General features: G+C 40.0%; 1 protein-coding gene across 1 annotated transcript in view; it reads right to left on the bottom strand.

The window, feature by feature from the left end:
• Window positions 1–19,013, bottom strand: part of LOC142168939 (uncharacterized) — a 105,648-nt gene that overhangs the window by 33,077 nt on the left and 53,558 nt on the right. The window contains exons 8-12 of the mRNA XM_075230116.1: window positions 17,394–17,576; window positions 17,176–17,246; window positions 16,659–16,751; window positions 16,461–16,555; window positions 15,804–16,122 (exon numbers count right to left, since the gene is read on the bottom strand). Coding sequence (XP_075086217.1) covers window positions 15,804–16,122; window positions 16,461–16,555; window positions 16,659–16,751; window positions 17,176–17,246; window positions 17,394–17,576 — 761 coding nt within the window. The remainder of the gene's footprint in view (window positions 1–15,803; window positions 16,123–16,460; window positions 16,556–16,658; window positions 16,752–17,175; window positions 17,247–17,393; window positions 17,577–19,013) is intronic.

Genomic DNA, 19,013 nt, shown 5'->3' on the forward strand with positions numbered 1-19,013 from the left:
TTGTGATGCCTCGAGGATTGGCCTTGGAGCGATGTTGATACAGGACGATAGGGTCATTACCCACGTGTCCAGACATCTGAATGTGCACGAAAAGAACTATCATGTCCATGACCTTGAGTTAACAGCTATTGTTCATGCCTTGAAAATATGGCGACATTATTTGTACGGTGTTCCTTGTGAGATTTACACCGATCATCGAAGTTTGCAGCATCTGTTTAAGCAGAAAGACCTTAACTTACATCAGTGGAGGTGGTTGGAGCTGCTTAAGGATTATGATATCACTATTTCGTACCACCCTGGGAAGGTCAATGTGGTGGCCGATGCTTTGAGTCGCCGGGCATAGAGTTTGGGGAGTTTGGCATATCTTCCGACAGCTGAGAGGCCCTTAGCCTTAGATGTTCGGGCCTTAGCCGGCCAGTTCGTGAGATTGGATATTTCAGAGCCTAGCCGGGTATTAGCTTGTGTGGTTGCTCGGCCTTCTCTTTATGACCGTATCAGGGAGTGCCAGTATGATGATCCTCATCTTCTAGTTCTTCAGGATAGGGTTCGGCGAGGTGATGCCAGAAACGTGACTATTGGTGATGACGGTGTAATGAGGATGCAGGGCCAGATCTGTGTGCCCAATATAGATGGGCTTTAGGAGTTGATTCTCAAGGAGGCCCACAGTTAGCGGTACTCCATTCATCCCGGTGCCGCGAAGATGTACTAGGATTTGAGACAGCACTATTGGTGGAGGAGGATGAAGAAGGATATAGTTGGGTTTGTGGCCAAGTGTCTCAACTGTCCGTAGGTCAAATATGAGCACCAAAGGCCGAGTGGATTACTTTAGAGGTTAGAGATCCCAGAGTGGAAGTGGGAGCGGATCACCATGGACTTTGTAGTAGGACTTCCACGGACTTTGAGAAAGTTCGATGATATTTGGGTGATCGTGGATCGGCTGACCAAGTCAACTCATTTTATTCCAGTGTTGACCACTTATTCTTCTGAGAGGTTAGTTAAGATTTATATCAGAGAGATTGTCCGCCTTCATGGTATTCCAGTATCCAACATTTCAGACAGAGGTACATAGTTCACATCACGGTTTTCACCCTCAGACGGATGGGCAATCTGAGCGCACTATTCAGATATTAGAGGATATGATCTGTGTGTGTGTGTTAGATTTTGGGGGTGCTTGGGACCAATTCTTGCTACTTGCGGAGTTTCCTTACAATAACAGTTATCAGTCCAGCATTCAGATGGCACTGTGTGAGGCTCTGTACGGTAGGAGGTGTCATTCCCTAGTGGGTTAGTTCGAACCCGGTGAGGCCAGATTATTGGGTACGGACTTGGTTCAGGATGCCTTGGAAAAAGTAAAGGTGATTCAGGATAGACTTCGCACAGCCAAGTCCAGACAGAAGAGTTATGCAGACCGGAAGGTTTGTGATGTGGAATTCATGGTTGGAGAGTGAGTCTTGCTCCGAGTTTCGCATATGAAGGGCGTTATGAGGTTTGGAAAGAAGGGCAAGCCGAGCCCAAGGTTCATTGGTCCATTTGAGGTGTCGCGTCAAGTTGGGGATGTTGCTTATGAGCTTTCCTTGCCTCCCAGTCTAGCAGGAGTTCATTCGGTATTCAATGTTTCTATGCTCCGAAAGTATCACGTCGATCCGTCCCATGTGTTGGATTTCAGCTCAGTTCAATTGGACAAGGATCTATCTTATGTTGAGGAGCCAGTGGCTATTTTAGACAGGCAGGTTAGAAAGCTAAGATCAAAGGACATCGCTTCTGTGAAGGTTCATTGGAGGGGACAAACGGTTGAGGAGGTGACTTGGGAGATTGGGCAGGATATGCGCAGCCGTTATCCTCATCTTTTCACCACTTCAGGTATGTCTCTATGCTCGTTTGAGGACGAACGATTGTTTTAAGAGGGGGAGGATGTAACGACCCGGTCGGTCATTTTGAGAGTTAGAGCCTTGAACCCCTATTAACTACTTTCCCCATATCTATTTCTGCTATTGTGACTTGCCGGGATGATTGGTTTTGAGTTTCGGAGTGTTTTGGGACACTTAGTCCCTAAATGAGAGCTTAAGTCTAAGAATTTGGACCGTAGTCGGAACTATGTGAAGACGTTTTCGGAATGGAATTTTGTCACCCCCGTTAGCTCCGTTGAGTGATTTTGAGCTTAGGAGCGCGTCCGGAATGTGTTTTGGAGGTCTGTAGTAGATTTAGGCTCGAATTGGTGAAAGTTAGATTTTCGGCGATTTTTGCCGATAGTGGAAATTTTGATATCGAGCTCGGAATCGATTTTTGAAAGTGGTTTAGGTTCGTAGTGTCATTTGTGACCTCTGTGTAATTTTAGAGGTAATTCGGACTAGATTTGACGTGGTTCGGCCTCGTTTGTAGGATTTGGAAAATTCTAAGTTCTTAGGCTTGAATCCGTGTTTAATTCATGATTTTTGGTGTTATTCGATGTGGTTTGAAGGCTCGACTAAGTTTGTATGGTGTTATAGGATTGGTTGGTAGGTTTGTTTGAGGTCCCGAGGGCCTCGGGTGTGTTTCAGATTCTTAACAGAATGAAATTGGACTTAGGGAAATCTGGTGCTTTTGTTAGTTCTGCTGTAATCGCGCCTGCACAAGGCTGCCCGCAGGTGTGAGCAAATTGGCGTAGAAGCGGGTAGATGGAGCAGTGCCAGGGGTCGCAGGTGCAAGGTGATTTCCGCATATGCGATGCCCGCAGATGCGTTAGGAGTCTTCGCTGGTGCGCAAGCTCCGCAAAAGCGGAAGGGAATTCCGCTTTTGCACGCGCAAATGCAGCCCTTTCATCGCAGATGCGAAGGAAGGGGCCAAGTGAATTGCGCAAATGCACACAATTTCTACAGAAGCGCACCCGCAGGTGCGAACCCAGGTTCCGCAGGTGCGGAAATACCTGGGCAGTGGTTAAAACAGAATGGCTTCGTGATTTTTGTCATTTTTGACTTTGCAAACTCGGTTTATGGCAATTTTTGAGAGAATTTTTGAGGCATTTCTTGAGGTAAGTCCCTTGTGCTTATTTTTGATCAATACTCTTGCTTTGCCATTTATTTTCCCACCTAGTTAGTGTGTATTTAAGGTGGAAATTTGAAGTTGGAGGCTAGGGATTTGGAAGTTTGATTTGTGGATTTGGTATCGGAATTTAGTAATTTTGGTATGGTTAGACTCGTGGTGGAATGGGCATTCCTATTTTGTAACTTTTACCCGATTCTGAGACGTGGGCCCTACGTGCAATTATTGAGTTAATTTCGGGATTTTGTTAAAGTGTTGATTTCATTAATTAGATGAGTCTCTTATTGTTGTATTTATGATATGTAGCTTTTGGCTAGATTTGGGCCAATCAGAGCTGGATATTTGTGGTAAAGTTGAGAAACAAAGAAATTGCATCCGTGAAATTGCTATGGAGAAACCAACAGGTTGAAGAGGCTACTTGGGAGGCCGAAGAAGAAATGAAGAAAAAGTATCCTTATTTATTTGAATAACCATGTAATTATGAGTTGTGCCTTAAGAAAATGCTAAGGGATATTCCTATGAAATAGGTATGACTTGTACATTTGGTATTAAGGGCATTCTGTTCTGGTAATATAATTGCTTGTGAGGCCACAATTGGTGTTATTTTGTATTATGTTACGTTGATGGATTATGCATATGCTGGTAGGATGTGTTTCAGGGGCTCTCTGACAGGTGGATAGGCCTAATAACAAAGGAAACTCTGGCGAATTTTTTGGAAATTTAGGGAGTTAGTGAAATTTGGGGTTGCTGGTGTGCGGTATGAAAGACTAAGTTGCATAAGATGCTAATAACAGAATTTGACCCCCATTCTAGGACGAATGATCCTAAGCAGGGGAGAATGTAACACTCCAGAAAAAAATTACAAAGTACTTAAGTATAAGGCCTAGTAAAATTTGCAAAGAAAATAATATTTTATGGTGCCGGACTAGGCTTACGTATTTGGGGATTATAGAAAAGGAATTTTTGGGTTGAACAATGCACGGGAATGAAAAGGAAAATTTTTGGCAGAAAAGTTTATTTCTGCGGTCCATTATGCGACCGCAGAACCACTCTGTGGACCGCATAATGGCCGCAGAGTGAGGCAGTTAATTAGGTCAGTTGGAAGCAACAATGCGGTCGACTAGCAACCGCATAACTGATATGCGGTGTATTATGCGATGACATAACTGATATGCAGTGCATTATGCGACCGCATAATAGTTATGCGGACCGCATAGTGATCGCATACACAGGCAGTTCTTTTGGCTATTTTGTATCCAATTATGCAACCGATATGCGGTACGCATAACTATTATGCGGTCGCATATGCGACCGCAGAACCTGTTCCGGAGCTTCATTTTTGGGTTTTTAAAACCCGATCCTATTTCGTTGAATACACTCTTTGGGTCATTTTTTAGCTATTATCTGACATTTTAGAGTGAGAGAGGGTGCCCTAGAGTGAGAAGGTGTTCTCCAATAATTGTTCTTCAATTCTTGCCCAAGTTTTGGAAGATTGAGAAGGGAAACTCACTAGGTCTTCATCCTAGAGGTAAGATTCTACACCCTGACCCTCAATTTCGAATTTTGTGTAGAAATGGATAATAAGCAAGATAATTTCTAGGCAAGAGGGTTGGTTATTTTACATGCATGTGTTATCAAGGGCTGTAGAAATATTGTTGAGCTAAAAATGGTAAAGGTTGGGTTGTGGGATGATGAAATACTCCATAAAAGGATCTTATAATCTTAATGCACATTCTAGTGTTTTATAAAATGCTCAAATGAGCTAGAACCATGATCATCTTCCTAATTTTGATTTAATTTGTTATATTTCTAAAATAGATTGAAGTTGCTAAGAATTTCGAAACATTTAGAGTGTAAGGAAGCTCAAGTGAGGTATGTTGGCTAAACTCTTCTTTAAGAGTTGGAATTCTCATTATACTTGTGAGTTCCGAGATATTGATTATAAATCAAGTATTCCGATCAGCTTTGTGATGAAGATATATCTTCAATTCATATTTCAAATGCTCTTATCATATTGCATTATAAATTGAGGATGTTTCCCAAACTATGGATTACGTATCCACATGTTATAATTTATAGTCGTGATTTATGTGAAAGGTATTATGCCAAGTTGTGTAGAGATTGTGATTGTGATACACCTCCACCCACATACATTGGGGTGAGGCGGCATGACCACTTTGTGTGGGGATTATGGTATAGAGATCGTGACTGTGATACACCTCCACCCGCATATATATTGGGGGTGAGGCGGCATGACCGCTTTGTGTATAGTTTTGGTATTGTTGTGGCACTACCACCCGCATATATTGGGGTGAGGCGGCAGGGCTGCTTGATTAGAGTTATGGTATTGTATGTACACCTCCACCTGCATACATCGGGTGAGGCGGCGGGGCTACTTTGTGTGAAGATGGTTAAATAGGATCTCATCTTAAATCCTATAAATGTTGTTGATAGCTTTTAATAAGCTTGCTATCATTGAGACAGTTATCTATATTATTCTATTGCCGCACTGGTTCATCATAATTATCTTGTATTTCTAAATTCTTAAATTTGTGTTTAGTTTTTATACCATTACTATTCGACGGTACTAACGTCCCTTTTGCCGGGGACGCTGCATCTTTAAATGGATGCAGGTGGTTCCACAGCAGGAGACATTAATCAGTGATAGCAATACACCTTCTTCCCAGCTGACTTGGTGAGCCCCACTTCATCCCGGGGTCATTTATCTTTTGATCTTTATGTATTATGGTTGAGGTATAGACGGGGCCTTGTTGCCGGCATTATTATTGTACTCTTCTTTATCTATAGAGGCTCCGTAGACATAGTGTGGGTTGTGTATTGGCGTTGGGGAAAGACAAACTATGTTATGTTGTGAATGTATTACTTGTACATTGAGACTTTAAAAATGATGAAACAATTGGAAATGAATTGGTAATTGCAGACATGACCACTTTATTGTTTAATTAAGGAAAATATATATTCTCTTTATTCATGAATTAGTTTGGGCAAAAGGAATCTAACAGGCTTGCTTGGTCGGGTTTACTTGATTGAGCGTCGGTCACGCTCCTCGGTTTTGGGGCGTGACATGTCCCTAAGAGGGGGGTCGATGGCTCAGTGAATGCTTGGATAACTATATGATGAGTATTATGTCACTGCAAAATGTGCTTAGATGGTTTGGCTGTGAGGAGAGGAATTTTGCTTGGGATGTGAAAGGACTATGGATGCTTGATTTCTGTCTTGATGTGTTGTACGGTTGAGTTATGAGTATGTTGAGAGATCTTTCATGTTGTTCATTGCGGGACAAAGTAGATTCATATGTTTTGATGAAGAGTTCAGACTCGGGGGGGGGGGGGGTTTAGCAATTGCGTAGTGGTTGTGGCCATGATGGGATCATAAAGAGATGCCAGTTTGAGGCTAAGCAGGTGGGTTATCTTCTGCGGGGCGGTCTAGGTGTTGCAATTTGAGTTCAGATCGCTTGATGAAGTTTCCACGACTGTCATAAGGATGGATATGCAAGTAGCAGAAGATTAGAGGTATTCTATGGCTGGTGCTACGTCAGCGTATGATGAATTTAGAGCAGGGTGGATGACTCTCGAGAAAGTTTTAGTGAGTTCAAGATTCAAATTCTCTTTCTGCCTAAAACTCTTCCAAGAGAGCATTGCTTTATGGTTGATCCTGTGTACCCATAGAATGCTATTATGTGGGATTGGAGGATGTTTCCCAGATTTGTAAATGCCTAAGATCTGAGATTTGCATTAGATGGTGTCAGAACTTACGGTATTTTTGTATCATTAGTGATTCTATATTCCAGTATCAAGGGGGATAAAGAAACAACTTTAGATTCACAGAAGGTCTCTTCAGAGTGGGTATCTCGGTTGCGGTATTCTTGGGTGAATAAGAGGGGATACAATGGTTTATGGGCTTTAGGACGATGTGATTTTATGCTATAATTCTTGTGATGAGATTTGGTTAAGGACCGTAGTGTTATTAGCAAGGACAAGTGTTAGCTTGAAGGCAATTCAAGAGGGACTCGAGAAATAGGTCAGATGTTGAAGGCAATTCAAGAAAGACTCGAGAAATAGGTCAGCTTAGTAGTGGTGTAGATCGGCATGGTAATAGAAATGATCGATTCTTTCGGTTCTTTTGGTGTGGAAAGGCTTTGTAGGTGTGTTGTGGCAATACTCTTGGGTTTCGGCGACCCGCGTGACTTGGTGGAGTTAGAGGGTTTCAATTCTAATGGCTTAGTTTTGTGCTAATGGGTTCGAAGATTTCTTGATGATTTTGACTATGACATGGGGCAGATGTTTTATATAGGCATAAGGAGTATGTTGTGTATAGTAATTTTCTCTTGGATGGGGGTCTAGTGGAAGGTTTCAGGCTGACAGAATATGTATTCTGCATGTGATTTTGGGTTGATAATGGGGTCCTCGTGTTTTCATAGGATGTCATAATAGATGCAGTGTGATGTGTGGGATTGAGGTTTGTATGTGCGAGGTTGTGGCTACGTTCGAAGGGAATGTTATAAGCTCTAGACAGCTTGGATGGTTTCAGATGTTTAGAAAAATGCTGGCACCATCTGGTATCACCCGAGAAGACTACGTATTTCAGAAGGTGCATTGTGTTTGACTTACGGATGTTTGACTGGTATTACAGTACTGACCTGGTTGCTTGACTACTGATGTTCAGATTTTGCTATGTAGCACAGAAGTATTATGGAAGTATTTTTCGTGAGATTATTGAATACGATGGATATTTCAGATATATGTGTGGTGGAGATGGGATCATATATGGAGATTCTTATATTATAGGGATTTGAAGACTAAGAGGGTTCTTAGAGGAAAATTGTTCCTTGATTGCGGACGGTAAAAGTATGTTAAGAGGTTGACGGCTCATTGTACGTGTTATGGATTGGTTATTTTGGACTTTTCGGAGGTTATCTACCTATTTAGGGAGGATCAATATTGATTTGGGGGCCTATTAGAAGGCCTGCTGAGAATATATGCTTTATGTCGGATCAAGTTGATTTATTCAGTACAGCTATGGTTGAGGGGTGTGTCATCGGTTAGAGTTGATCTTATCCGTGTGTAATATGTGCCATGTGTTACACTTCTATGCTACGAGGGGATGTGCGACTATTGACTATTTATACACATGAAGCGGTTTTATTTGGGCATTGTGGTGGAATTCGAGCGAGATGGTTCTTGGGGTGTTCAATGGTGGTTTTCGCCTTGGTTATAGTCTTCCATTTATGGTATATTGTTCTATATGTTTCTCCATAGTTATGTTCATGCACTTCGCGTGTTTGTTGTTGATATGCATATGGTTGTTGATTGGGAGCATCATGGCTAAAGGTATTCCCTGTGGACCGGGGTTTGGATTGGGTTACGCATCACAACAGAGATATACTGGGATATGATCCTTTGTGCTTCTTCCGTGTGTTTTGTTTATCCTTTGTCTAATGGGTTGATAGTGTTGTGATTTGTGGTGGTCTCTTTTGAGCTTGCAGGACGATTCTCTTATTTGGTTCTTCTTCTATCTTTGGTTATATTTGAATTGTTATTTGTTTGGTGCACGGATTGAATGGTATGTGGCTCTAGGTGGTATTGGTGTTGCATGTCTATCGAGAAGCTTGTACTGGATGAGAGGTTATTGTACCTTGAATGAGTGCTATCGGGTTTGATTAAAGTATGTTTGGAAGAGTAATGTTATTAGTCAGCTTAGAATTTGGCTATGATTCTTGTCGGGCAAGAGAGCTCCACAACTTGTTGATATGATGAGTGATTATAAGTTTTTGCGTGTTTCTTTCATCAATGGCAGTATCCAAAGTTTTAGAGCAAGGTTGTATTCGATAAGAGGTTTGCTACCGATATCGGGTTTGTTATTCAGCAGCTATTGTGGTCGGGAGTTATTGCTATGAGTATTTGAGTCATGTGCTATATCATGTGATTATATCTAAGGTTATGGTTATGTCTTGATACAACTTATTTAGACTTATTCAGTGTTCATATGCAAGAGTCGGGTCTTATAATGAGTTCCGAATGTTGGGGATTGTGTTCTAAGGTTTATAGACTAAGGTTGAAGTAAGGATCTTCAATTAGGCTATGTTGTTAGTCTTATATAGATTGGGGTGACGCGGGTTCTCCCATGGGTATCGGTATAGTGAGTTTATACAGTGATTTGATGGTTGTGGAATGACTCTTGGCACATTCGAGGATGAAAGTATGTTTAAGTGGGGGAGAACGTAACGTCCCGATCGGTCATTTTGAGCATTTGCATTTCGTTCAGTGGTTTGAGGTCTTCAATAGCTTCATATGGTGTATTATGAATTGTGTATATCATCGGTTTTGGTTTTTGAGTGGTTCGGGATTGATTTGGAAGAATGATTCTCAACTAGGAAGCTTTAAGTTGGAAAAGTTGACCGAGTTTGACTTTAGTGTATTTGACCTCGTATAAGAGTTTTTATGGTTCTGTTAGGTCCAGATAACAATTTTGGACTTTGGCGTATACCCAGATATTCATTTGGATATTTCTATAAGGTTTCGGCTCTATTGGGTGAAAGTTGGCAATTTGAAAGTTTTGGAAAGTTCATAAGTTTGATCGGGAGTTGACTTCAATGTTATCAGGTAGAGATTATTTTTCTCTGAGTTGGAATATGATTTTTATTTCATTTGGAACTTGTGTTCAAAACTTGAGGTGATTCTGAGTTGTTTAGACGTATACGTCGTAAGTTTGGAATTTGGAAATTTGAAATAGTTCATTAAACTTGAATTGAGTTACGATTCATGGATTTGATATTACAATGTATAATTTGAGGCCTTGAGTAGGTCCGTGTTATGTGTTGGAACTTATTGGTATGTTCAGACGGGGTCCCGAGGGGATCGGGTGAGTTTTAGATGGGTTTCAGATCATTTTGAATCATGTTGGTAAGGCTGATTTTGGCAGGGATCTGGAGTGGTCACACCTACGGAACATTAGGCGCAGATACAAACGAAAGGGCATAGAAGCGGAAGAGATGGCCCGGGAGAAGAGTCTTCAAAGAAGGATATTGGCCGCAGATGATGAAACGCATATGCGCTAGGGTGTCCGCATATGCGATGTTAGCGGAGGTTGGGTGTGTGTGCAGATGCAAAGTCTTTCCGCATCCGCGAGTCCGCAGATACGAGGAGTTGTCCGCAGGAGCGATAGGTAAGGGCTTCAGTGGAACTCATATATGTGAGTTATTTGTCGCAGATGAGGCTATTTGATCCACAGATGCGGAGATGCCTGGGCAGACGTTATATTTCTAGGGTTGAGTTATTTTGTCATATTTTTAGATCTTCAGCTCGAATTTGGGAGATCTTTGAGGCGGTTTTCACAATTTGGATTGGGGTAAGTAATTTTTTACTCGAATTTGATTATTTTACATGATTTCGTCTTTGATTTTTGTATTTGATTGATGAATCTAAAAGAGAAATTGGGGGTTTTGTCTAAACGTTTCTAAAATGAATAATTGGGTTCTGAACATTGACTCGGAGTCAAATTTCAGTGAAATTAATATGGTTAGACTTGTATTCAAATGATTTGTCCAAATTTATGAGTTTTGTTGGGTTTCGAGGTGCGATCCCGAGTTGAGTTTTTCGTTGACTTTGAGTATTTGATTAAAGATTCGACCTTTATTCGCGCGGGATGGCATTTCTATAGTAACGATTTGGCTTGCTTTAGGTAAATATCCTACCTAAACTTGGATGAGGCACTAGTTACCTGAGTTATTTGTGATAGATACATGTTATTGGTGGCGCACATGTGCGTGGTTGAGCCCATGTGTGTGCACCGGGGTATTATTCATGCTCGGGTAGTGCGTAGGCTATGATATGCCTTGTGTTGATTGCTAAGCTTCATGGTCTGATGATTCTTATATTTGTACCCCTGTTGTTAGTTATTTGAGCCATGTTTGAGGTTACATATAGGGTAATCACTTATTGAACCTGATAGTGGCTACTTTTGTGATGTATTTGCCTCATTTGAGCTATGTTAGCACACTTTGCACATGTATACACCTTAGCATGTCACTTAAACCAGTCTAGGAGTACAAAATTTGATGTTCTCCGATCATGTACATGTATTCTCGCACATCTTCTTTCTGTGTGATATAGATTTGATTGGGAGCCTGTGACTATGCCGGGCGGATTATGATATTGAGCCAATAACTATGCCGGGCGGATTGTGATATTGAGCCTGTGACAACGCCGGGCTGATCCATGATATTGAGCATGTAACCACGCCGCGTGGATTATGATATTGAGCATGTGACCACATCAGGCAGATTTTGATAGTAAGTCAGTTGTCCATGCTGTATGTTGATATGGATCCATCCCCCTTGGGTCACCCTCTTATGTTTCTTCTTGATGGTGTACACACGGATTGTGAGAAACCAATGGGTTTCTAGTTGATGCGGGCCTTGGGAAGGCTGATTAGTGATTTGGCCTGGTTTGGTTACTAAGATTCTGATGTGGGCCGTAGAGCCATATTGTGATTTCTATTTGGATCGGGTTGCGCGTCGCAATGGATTGATATTTGGTTATTGCATTTCATCTTTACTTGCAATTTCCTTGGTTACTTACATGATTTAATTGCATATTTTCCTTATATGATGGATTGTTGACAGAGCAGAGTACATTAAGAAAATTGTGTGCACCGAGGTGATTTTATCTATGATTTCATGATTTGATCATATTACTATTCTGTACTTGTTGGAATTTATCAACTGTATAGGTTATTAGCGAGCATCATTTATAATTCTTGCTTTTATTATCTCGTCGAGGTTAGTTATGATACTTACTGAGTATATGTGGTCGGTTGTACTTGTACTACACTTCTGCACCTTGTGTGCAGATCTTGGAACTGAGATGCTATGGGTGACGGGAACTGGCAGTGGAGATGTACTTGATTATCGGATATAGGTACCATTTGTCGTTGGTAGTTTCAGATTTGTAATCTGTTTATGTACATTCCAAACAGATGTTTTATTTATTTCATTCCAACTTTGTAAATCTAAGTCTTAGTATTACCAACCCTTGTGTTTTGTATGAGAATTCAGTTATTTTATTTATTAATTCTTATAGTCCTCGTTTTATTTATTTCATTCCAACTTTGTAAATCTAAGTCTTAGTGGCTCATGACTCGGTAGATTTTGGGTCATGACAAGTTTGATGGTTGATTCTTGATTTTTAAGTTATTTTGAAGTTTCTAGCTTGTGAGCGAGTTTGTGTTAGTTTTATATACTTGTTGGAATAATTGGATGGGGTTCCGACGTGCTCGGGTAACTTTCAGGGTGGTTTTCGGTCATTTTTACAAAAATTGCGGTAGCTGATCTGATGCTAGTGTGATGTGCATCGTGAACGCGGAGCTTGTCTCGGGTTCGTGTAGGGTGATTTAGGGCAGGGGAAGGCTTACCTTCTTCGAACACGGAGGAGATACTTCAAATGCAATGGTGTGGGGGGGAGTTGAACTTCACGAACGTGGTAGCTCTTTCACGAACGCATAGGCTTCCAGTTTTTGGGGGAGGGGGTATGCGGTTTTCTTCTCCACGAATGTGTGAGGTAGGATGCTAACGCAGAGGCTTGGGGAAGACAGCCTTTGCAAACATGAAGCAGCCTTCACGAATGCGATGGTCTGCTGACCATTGGCCTTCACGAGTGCGATAGGTGCTCCGCGAATGTGAAGAGCACCTGACGCAGATATATAAAGGGATGAAAATCGGGATTTAGCTACTTTTCACCATTTGTTTACCTAGACCATGGATTTAGGATATTATTGAGAGGATTTTTACCCCAAATTCAAAGGTTAGTAATTTTTACTTAGTTTTTATTTATTTTCATGATTTTTACATTTTCACCTTTAAATCTAGAAATTTTAAGGGTAAAAGTTGGGGATTTTGGGTAAAACTAAAGAGAGATAATTTTGGGAATTTGAACCTCGATTTGATGTCTGATTTTGATACAAATCACATATGGATTCAAGAAAGAATGAAAAATCGAGATTTGGTATTGATTTCGGATTTCGACCAAGTGGGTCTGGGTTGACTTTTTGTTGACCTTTTCAAATATGATAAAGATTGAACCTTTTTTATACTAGGATAGTTTTTAATGCTTGTTTTGACTTATTTGAGTATTAATTGACTAGATTCGAGTTGTTTAGAGGTTTGTGCTAAAGGGAAAGCGATATTGGAGGGTTGACTTGTTTAGGAAAGAGGTAAGTGTCTTGGTTAACCTTGATTTTAGAGAATTAGGCTATAGTTGGGTCTATATACTACGTGATATATGTGTTAGGAGCAGCATATATATGAGTGATAAGTGTATATGCGTTTGACAGGGTTTAAGCATACAGATAAAATTAACCTTATTTATTCCTTATTTGCTTCATGTATTATTTCTCCTATGCTAAAATAGTTCGTTACAGTACTTGTTTATTTACATTCATGCTAGTAAGTATGTTTAGGTTTTGTTGAGATATTTGTAATTTATGGTTTTTGAGATCTTGGCTCGCTTATTGGTGCAAATATTATGATTATTCTCTCACTTGGTGTATTATATTTAATCACTCGCCTTGATGTTATTATGCTCTTTACCTTACTTGGTACTGATTTATATATACTTAGTGAAGATGAGTGATTACGCACGACGCGTGTTTCCTTGCTATGATGATGAGAGATATTGCACGATGGGTATTTTAATGCTTTGAGGATGAGAGATATTGCACGACGGATATTTCTGTGCTATCGGGATGAGAGATATTTCACGACGGGTTCTTCCATATTGTGAAGATGAGAGATATTGCATGACCGATATTTTTTTGCTGTGAGGATGGGTGTTATATGCACGATGGGTGTTTCTGTGCTATTAATATGATATCTTTTTCTCATTTCTCTTATTATGCGGATTTATGAATTTGACTTTATTTCTTTTCATAGTTATCGTTTCATACTCTTGGATTTGAGTCGCTCAGAAAGGCTTGGTGGTGATATATGAGAAACATGGTCGCTATTTCTTTTATTAACCGCTTTTAGTATTTCTCATATTTATTTCTGTTTTCTATCTTCTTATTTATTGTTGTTATTCTTATTATTATTTTGGCAGAAAAGTTCAATACCTCCCCCCCCCCCCAAACATGGTAACTTTTGTTTAATTCCCCCTAAAACTTTATCTCCACCTTTATACCCTCCCCTCCCCCCCCTCCCAAACTTGGCAACTTTTGTTTAATTCCCCCTTAAACTTCATGTGATCTTTATCCCCCCCTCCCCCCAAACATGGAAATTTTATAGTCTTGACCTCCTAGACACGGATATGGCAAAAAGTGTGAATATACTCTCTTTTAGGCGTGTAGGAGGGAAGAAAAATCGAAAAATTAGCTTCCAAGTGGGGTATTTTTCAAATATTAATTGCCACATAATGAAATATAATATTTTATTTGTTCCAATTGTGTTTCTCGTTGTTACTTCTTTATATACATTGCATATTTTATCCCAATGGTATTTATTTAGCCAAAGTACTAAAGTGATTCAAATGGTGTATTTTCTACAAAAAGAAAAAAGTACTGTGTATTTGATTTTATTTTCATGTAATGACTATTTATTTAACCTATGAATTTTTTTCGAGTCCAATTTGCAAATATTTGGTCAAAAGATTACTATTTTTAGCTAAAATATCTATTTAGCCAATATATGGAGTTCCAACAATTTATTTTTTTAGATGCGATGATAATATATTTTAACTGTATATTTCTTCTTTTCCTGACCAAATCTGTAAAAGTAACTTGATTGAATATCATTATCTTTAACCAAATAAAAAGTTATAGTCAAAATAATGTTGTTTCAAGCGTTATTTACAAATTTGGCACGAATAAACTGATTTAAATAGTTGGTGGACTTAAACAGATAAAAGTATATATTTTATTATAAGAAAAATACCACATTGACAAAAGAATCCATGTGGCAGCGCGTGTGTCACACTTCCATGGATTGTCAGTGTCCCGGAGGATCGAGGCTATGACATTACCAAGTTCAGGGGGAGTATTAAAGACCACGTGAAGTTAAAGAGGGAACTAAACAAAAATTGTCAAGTTCAGGGGAGTCCCGAACTATTCTGCCTATTATTTCACTTGTTATTTCTCTTGCATATTAACTGCACGGGTTTATAAGTAGGTGTCATGTCGTAGCGTCATCACTACCTCGTCAGGGTTAGGCTCGATACTTACTGAGTACATGAGACCGGTTGTACTCATACTATACTATTGTACTTCTTGTGTAGATCCCGTCATTTGTCCCAACAGAGTCTCAAGAGGATATTATCTTGGACATCTAGGTGATTCGAGGTACTGCTATGTCTCCCTCCACAGACTCTGGAGTCACCTTCATTATCTCTATTGTTGTTCATTTTATTTGACAGTATTGTATTTCATTTCAGACTCTGTATTTAGTATTCCCTAGTACTCATGCACTCACTGACAACCACTCTTGGGGATTTGTTTAGATAGTGTATTGGTTTAGACTTATCATGTGATTGTGGAGATTTTACTCTCATTTATTATATCACACCGTTATATGTTAGTTTTGTATCTCTTATTATGGTTAACTGTTGTCTTGCCTAGCAAGTAGCGTTAGGCGCCATCACGACCCTTTGGTTGAATATTTTATGTAGTGAAACTGACTCGTTTTCATAAGCCAGATTCTCATCCAACTGCACTCAACTGAAATGTAACACATGTGACTTGTCATTATAATACTTCTGAAGCATGAAAACATAAAATACCGAATAAACTCCCGACAAGATGGGTGGCAAAGCAAGCCTGTAATCCACCTCACGAACTCTCTCTAAAACTTTAAATGGGCCAATATACTTAGGGCTCATATTAACCTTCTTCCCAAATCTCATTGCGCCCTTCACAAGCAAAACTCTAAGAAGAACCTTTTCACCATCCATGATAGCCACATGACGAACTTTCCTATCAACGTAACGCTTTTTCTTGGATTGCGATGTACGAAGACTCCCTTGAATCAACTTCACCTTCTCTAGAACATCACGAACCAAAGATGTATCCAATAATCTAGCCTCACCAGGCTCAAAGCAACTAACCAAAGAACGACATCACCTCCCATATAAGGCCTCATATGCAGCCATTTGGATACTAGACTGGTAACTATTATTGTAAGAAAACTTCGCCAATGGTAGAAACCGACCCCAATGTCCCCCAAAATTAATAACATAAGCTCTCAACTAACCAGAGCTTAGCATTGCAATTCACCCATAGACGAATGGGGTGTAAGAAGTCATAACCGAAATGAAATACATAGACTTAGTCGATCTATCCACAATGAACCAAACAACATCAAACTTTCTCAAGGTTCATGTAACCCAACTACAAAGTTCATAGCAATGCACTCCCATTTCCACTCTGGTATATCTAACCTCTGAACCAAACCACCTGGCTTCTGGTGCTCACACTTGACCTGCTGACAATTCAAACATCGTGAAACATGTCCAACAATGTCCTTATTCATCATCTGCCACCAATAATGCCGCTTCAAATCATGATACATCTTCGTAATACATGGTGAATAAAATACTACAAACTATGAGCATCCTCAAGAATCAACTCGTTCAAACCATCCATATTAGGAATACAAAGCCGACCTTGAAGTTGCAAACACCGTTATCTCCAATGACCATTGCCTTAGCACCACCTTGCAACATTGTGTCCTTTAGGACAAGAAGATAATGATAATCATACAGACGAACCTTAATGCGCTCAAACAAGGACCACTATGCAACAACACAAGCAAGAACTCTGTTAGGCTCGTAAATACAAATCTATTAGCCAAGGCCTGAACATCCATAGCCAAGTCCTCTCCTCAACTAGAATGAATGCTAAACTATCCATACTTTATGCCTTCCCACTCAAGGAATCCACTAGAATATTCGCCTTACTTGAATAATACAAGATAGTAATATCATAATCCTTAAGCAACTCAAGTCATTTCTACTACCTCAAATTCAAATCCTTTTGCTTGAACAAGTGCTGAAGACTTCTATTATCCGTATAAACCTCACATGACACACCACATAAGCAATACCTCCCAATCTTGAGTGCATACACAATAGCTGCCAACTACAAATTATGAACCGGATAATTCTTGTCATCGGGCTTCAACTGTTGTAACTTATAAGCAATCATGCTATCATCCTGCATCAACACTGCACCAAGACCCATGTGTGAAGCATCACAATACACAGTGTATGACCCTAAAACTATAGGGAACACCAACACTGGAGCTGTAGTCAAAGTAGTGTTGAGCTTTTGAAATCTCTCCTCGTACTCATTAGACCATCTAAAAGAATCACCTTTATGAGTCAACTTGGTAAATGGGGCTACAATGGATGAAAACCCATGCACAAAACGACGATAGTAGCCAACCAAACCCAAGAAACTCCTAAACTCTGTAGTTGTAGAAGGTCTAGGCCAACCCTGTACCGCCTCAATCTTCTTCGAATACACCTTGATATCATCACCAGACACCACTAAGCCTAAGAATGCCACCGAATCCAACCAAACCTCACACTTAAAAACTTAGCTTACAACTTCTTCTCCCTCAGAATCTTAAGCACAATTCTCAAAGGCTGCTCGTGCTCCTTCCTACTATGAAAATATACCAAGATATCAATCGATGAATACAATGACAAAAGAATTCAAATATGGCTGGAATACATTGTTTATCAAATGTATAAAAGCTGCAAGAGCATTAGTCAAACCAAAGGACATCAACAAAAACTCATAATGTCCATAACGAGTCCTGAAAGCCGTTTTAGGGATGTCTGAATCCCTAATCTTCATTGATGTTAACATGATCTTAAATCAATCTTCGAGAATACTCTGACACCCAACATCTGATCAAACAAATTACCAATAGGAGGTAATGGATACTTCTTCTTGATAGTGATGTTGTTCAACTGCTGACCTTGTTTAACTTCCTATAGCAAATGCAAATCCTCATGGAACCATCCTTCTTCTTTACAAATAACAACGACGTACCCCGAGGAGAAACATTCGATCTAAAGAACCCCTTATCCAAAAACTCATACAACTGTTGATCTAAAGAAGCCCTTATCCAAAAACTCATGCAACTGCTCCTTTACTCTTTCGGTAATGACCCGACCGGTCGTTTTGAGCCCTAGCACGTTGTTTGATAGTTTGAGGCCATGAGTAGATTCACTTTAGGTATTATGAATTGTACGTGTGATCAGAATTGATTTTTCGGAAGTCCGAAGTTGATTTAGAAAGAAAATTCTCATTTCGGAAGCTTTAAGTTGGAATAATTTACTAGGGTGTGATTTCAAGTAAACGACCTCAGAATCGGGATTTGAATGCTCCAACACGTTTGTATGACAATTTTGAACTTGGGCGTATGTCCGGATCGGATTTTGGATGACCCGGTAGCATTTCGGCGTCTATTGTGGAAAGTTGGCACTTTGGAAGGATTTCATAAATTTGGGTTGAAGTGCATTTCAATGTTATCGATGTCCTTTTGGGATTCCAAGCTTGAGAATAGCTCTGTATGGTGATTCTGGACATAGGGGCCTGTCCGAAAGTGGATTTGGAGGTCAATAGGTCGGTTCAGGGTCATTTGGCGAAAAATGGAAATTTGAAGTTTTTGGAAAGTTTGACCGTGGGAGGACTTATTGATATCGAGTTTCGATTCCGATTCTGAAAGTTGGAGTAGGTCCACAATGTCATTTAAGACTTACACGCAAAATATGGCATCATTCTGAGTTGATTTGATAGGAATCGGAGGCGCGAGAGTATTTTTATAAGTTTTCAAGTACATGAGTTAATCCATGTGTTTTGCCGTATGATTCGTGTGTTAATCCATGTGTGTGTTTGGTGTGGAACCCCGAGGGCTCGGGTGAGTTTCGGACATTCGAAAGGATAAGAAAAACTTCTGTTTTTCTGGTGTTTATTGGTAA

This window comes from Nicotiana tabacum, chromosome 14 (assembly GCF_000715075.1).
Source record: "Nicotiana tabacum cultivar K326 chromosome 14, ASM71507v2, whole genome shotgun sequence".
Lineage (NCBI taxonomy): Eukaryota > Viridiplantae > Streptophyta > Magnoliopsida > Solanales > Solanaceae > Nicotiana > Nicotiana tabacum.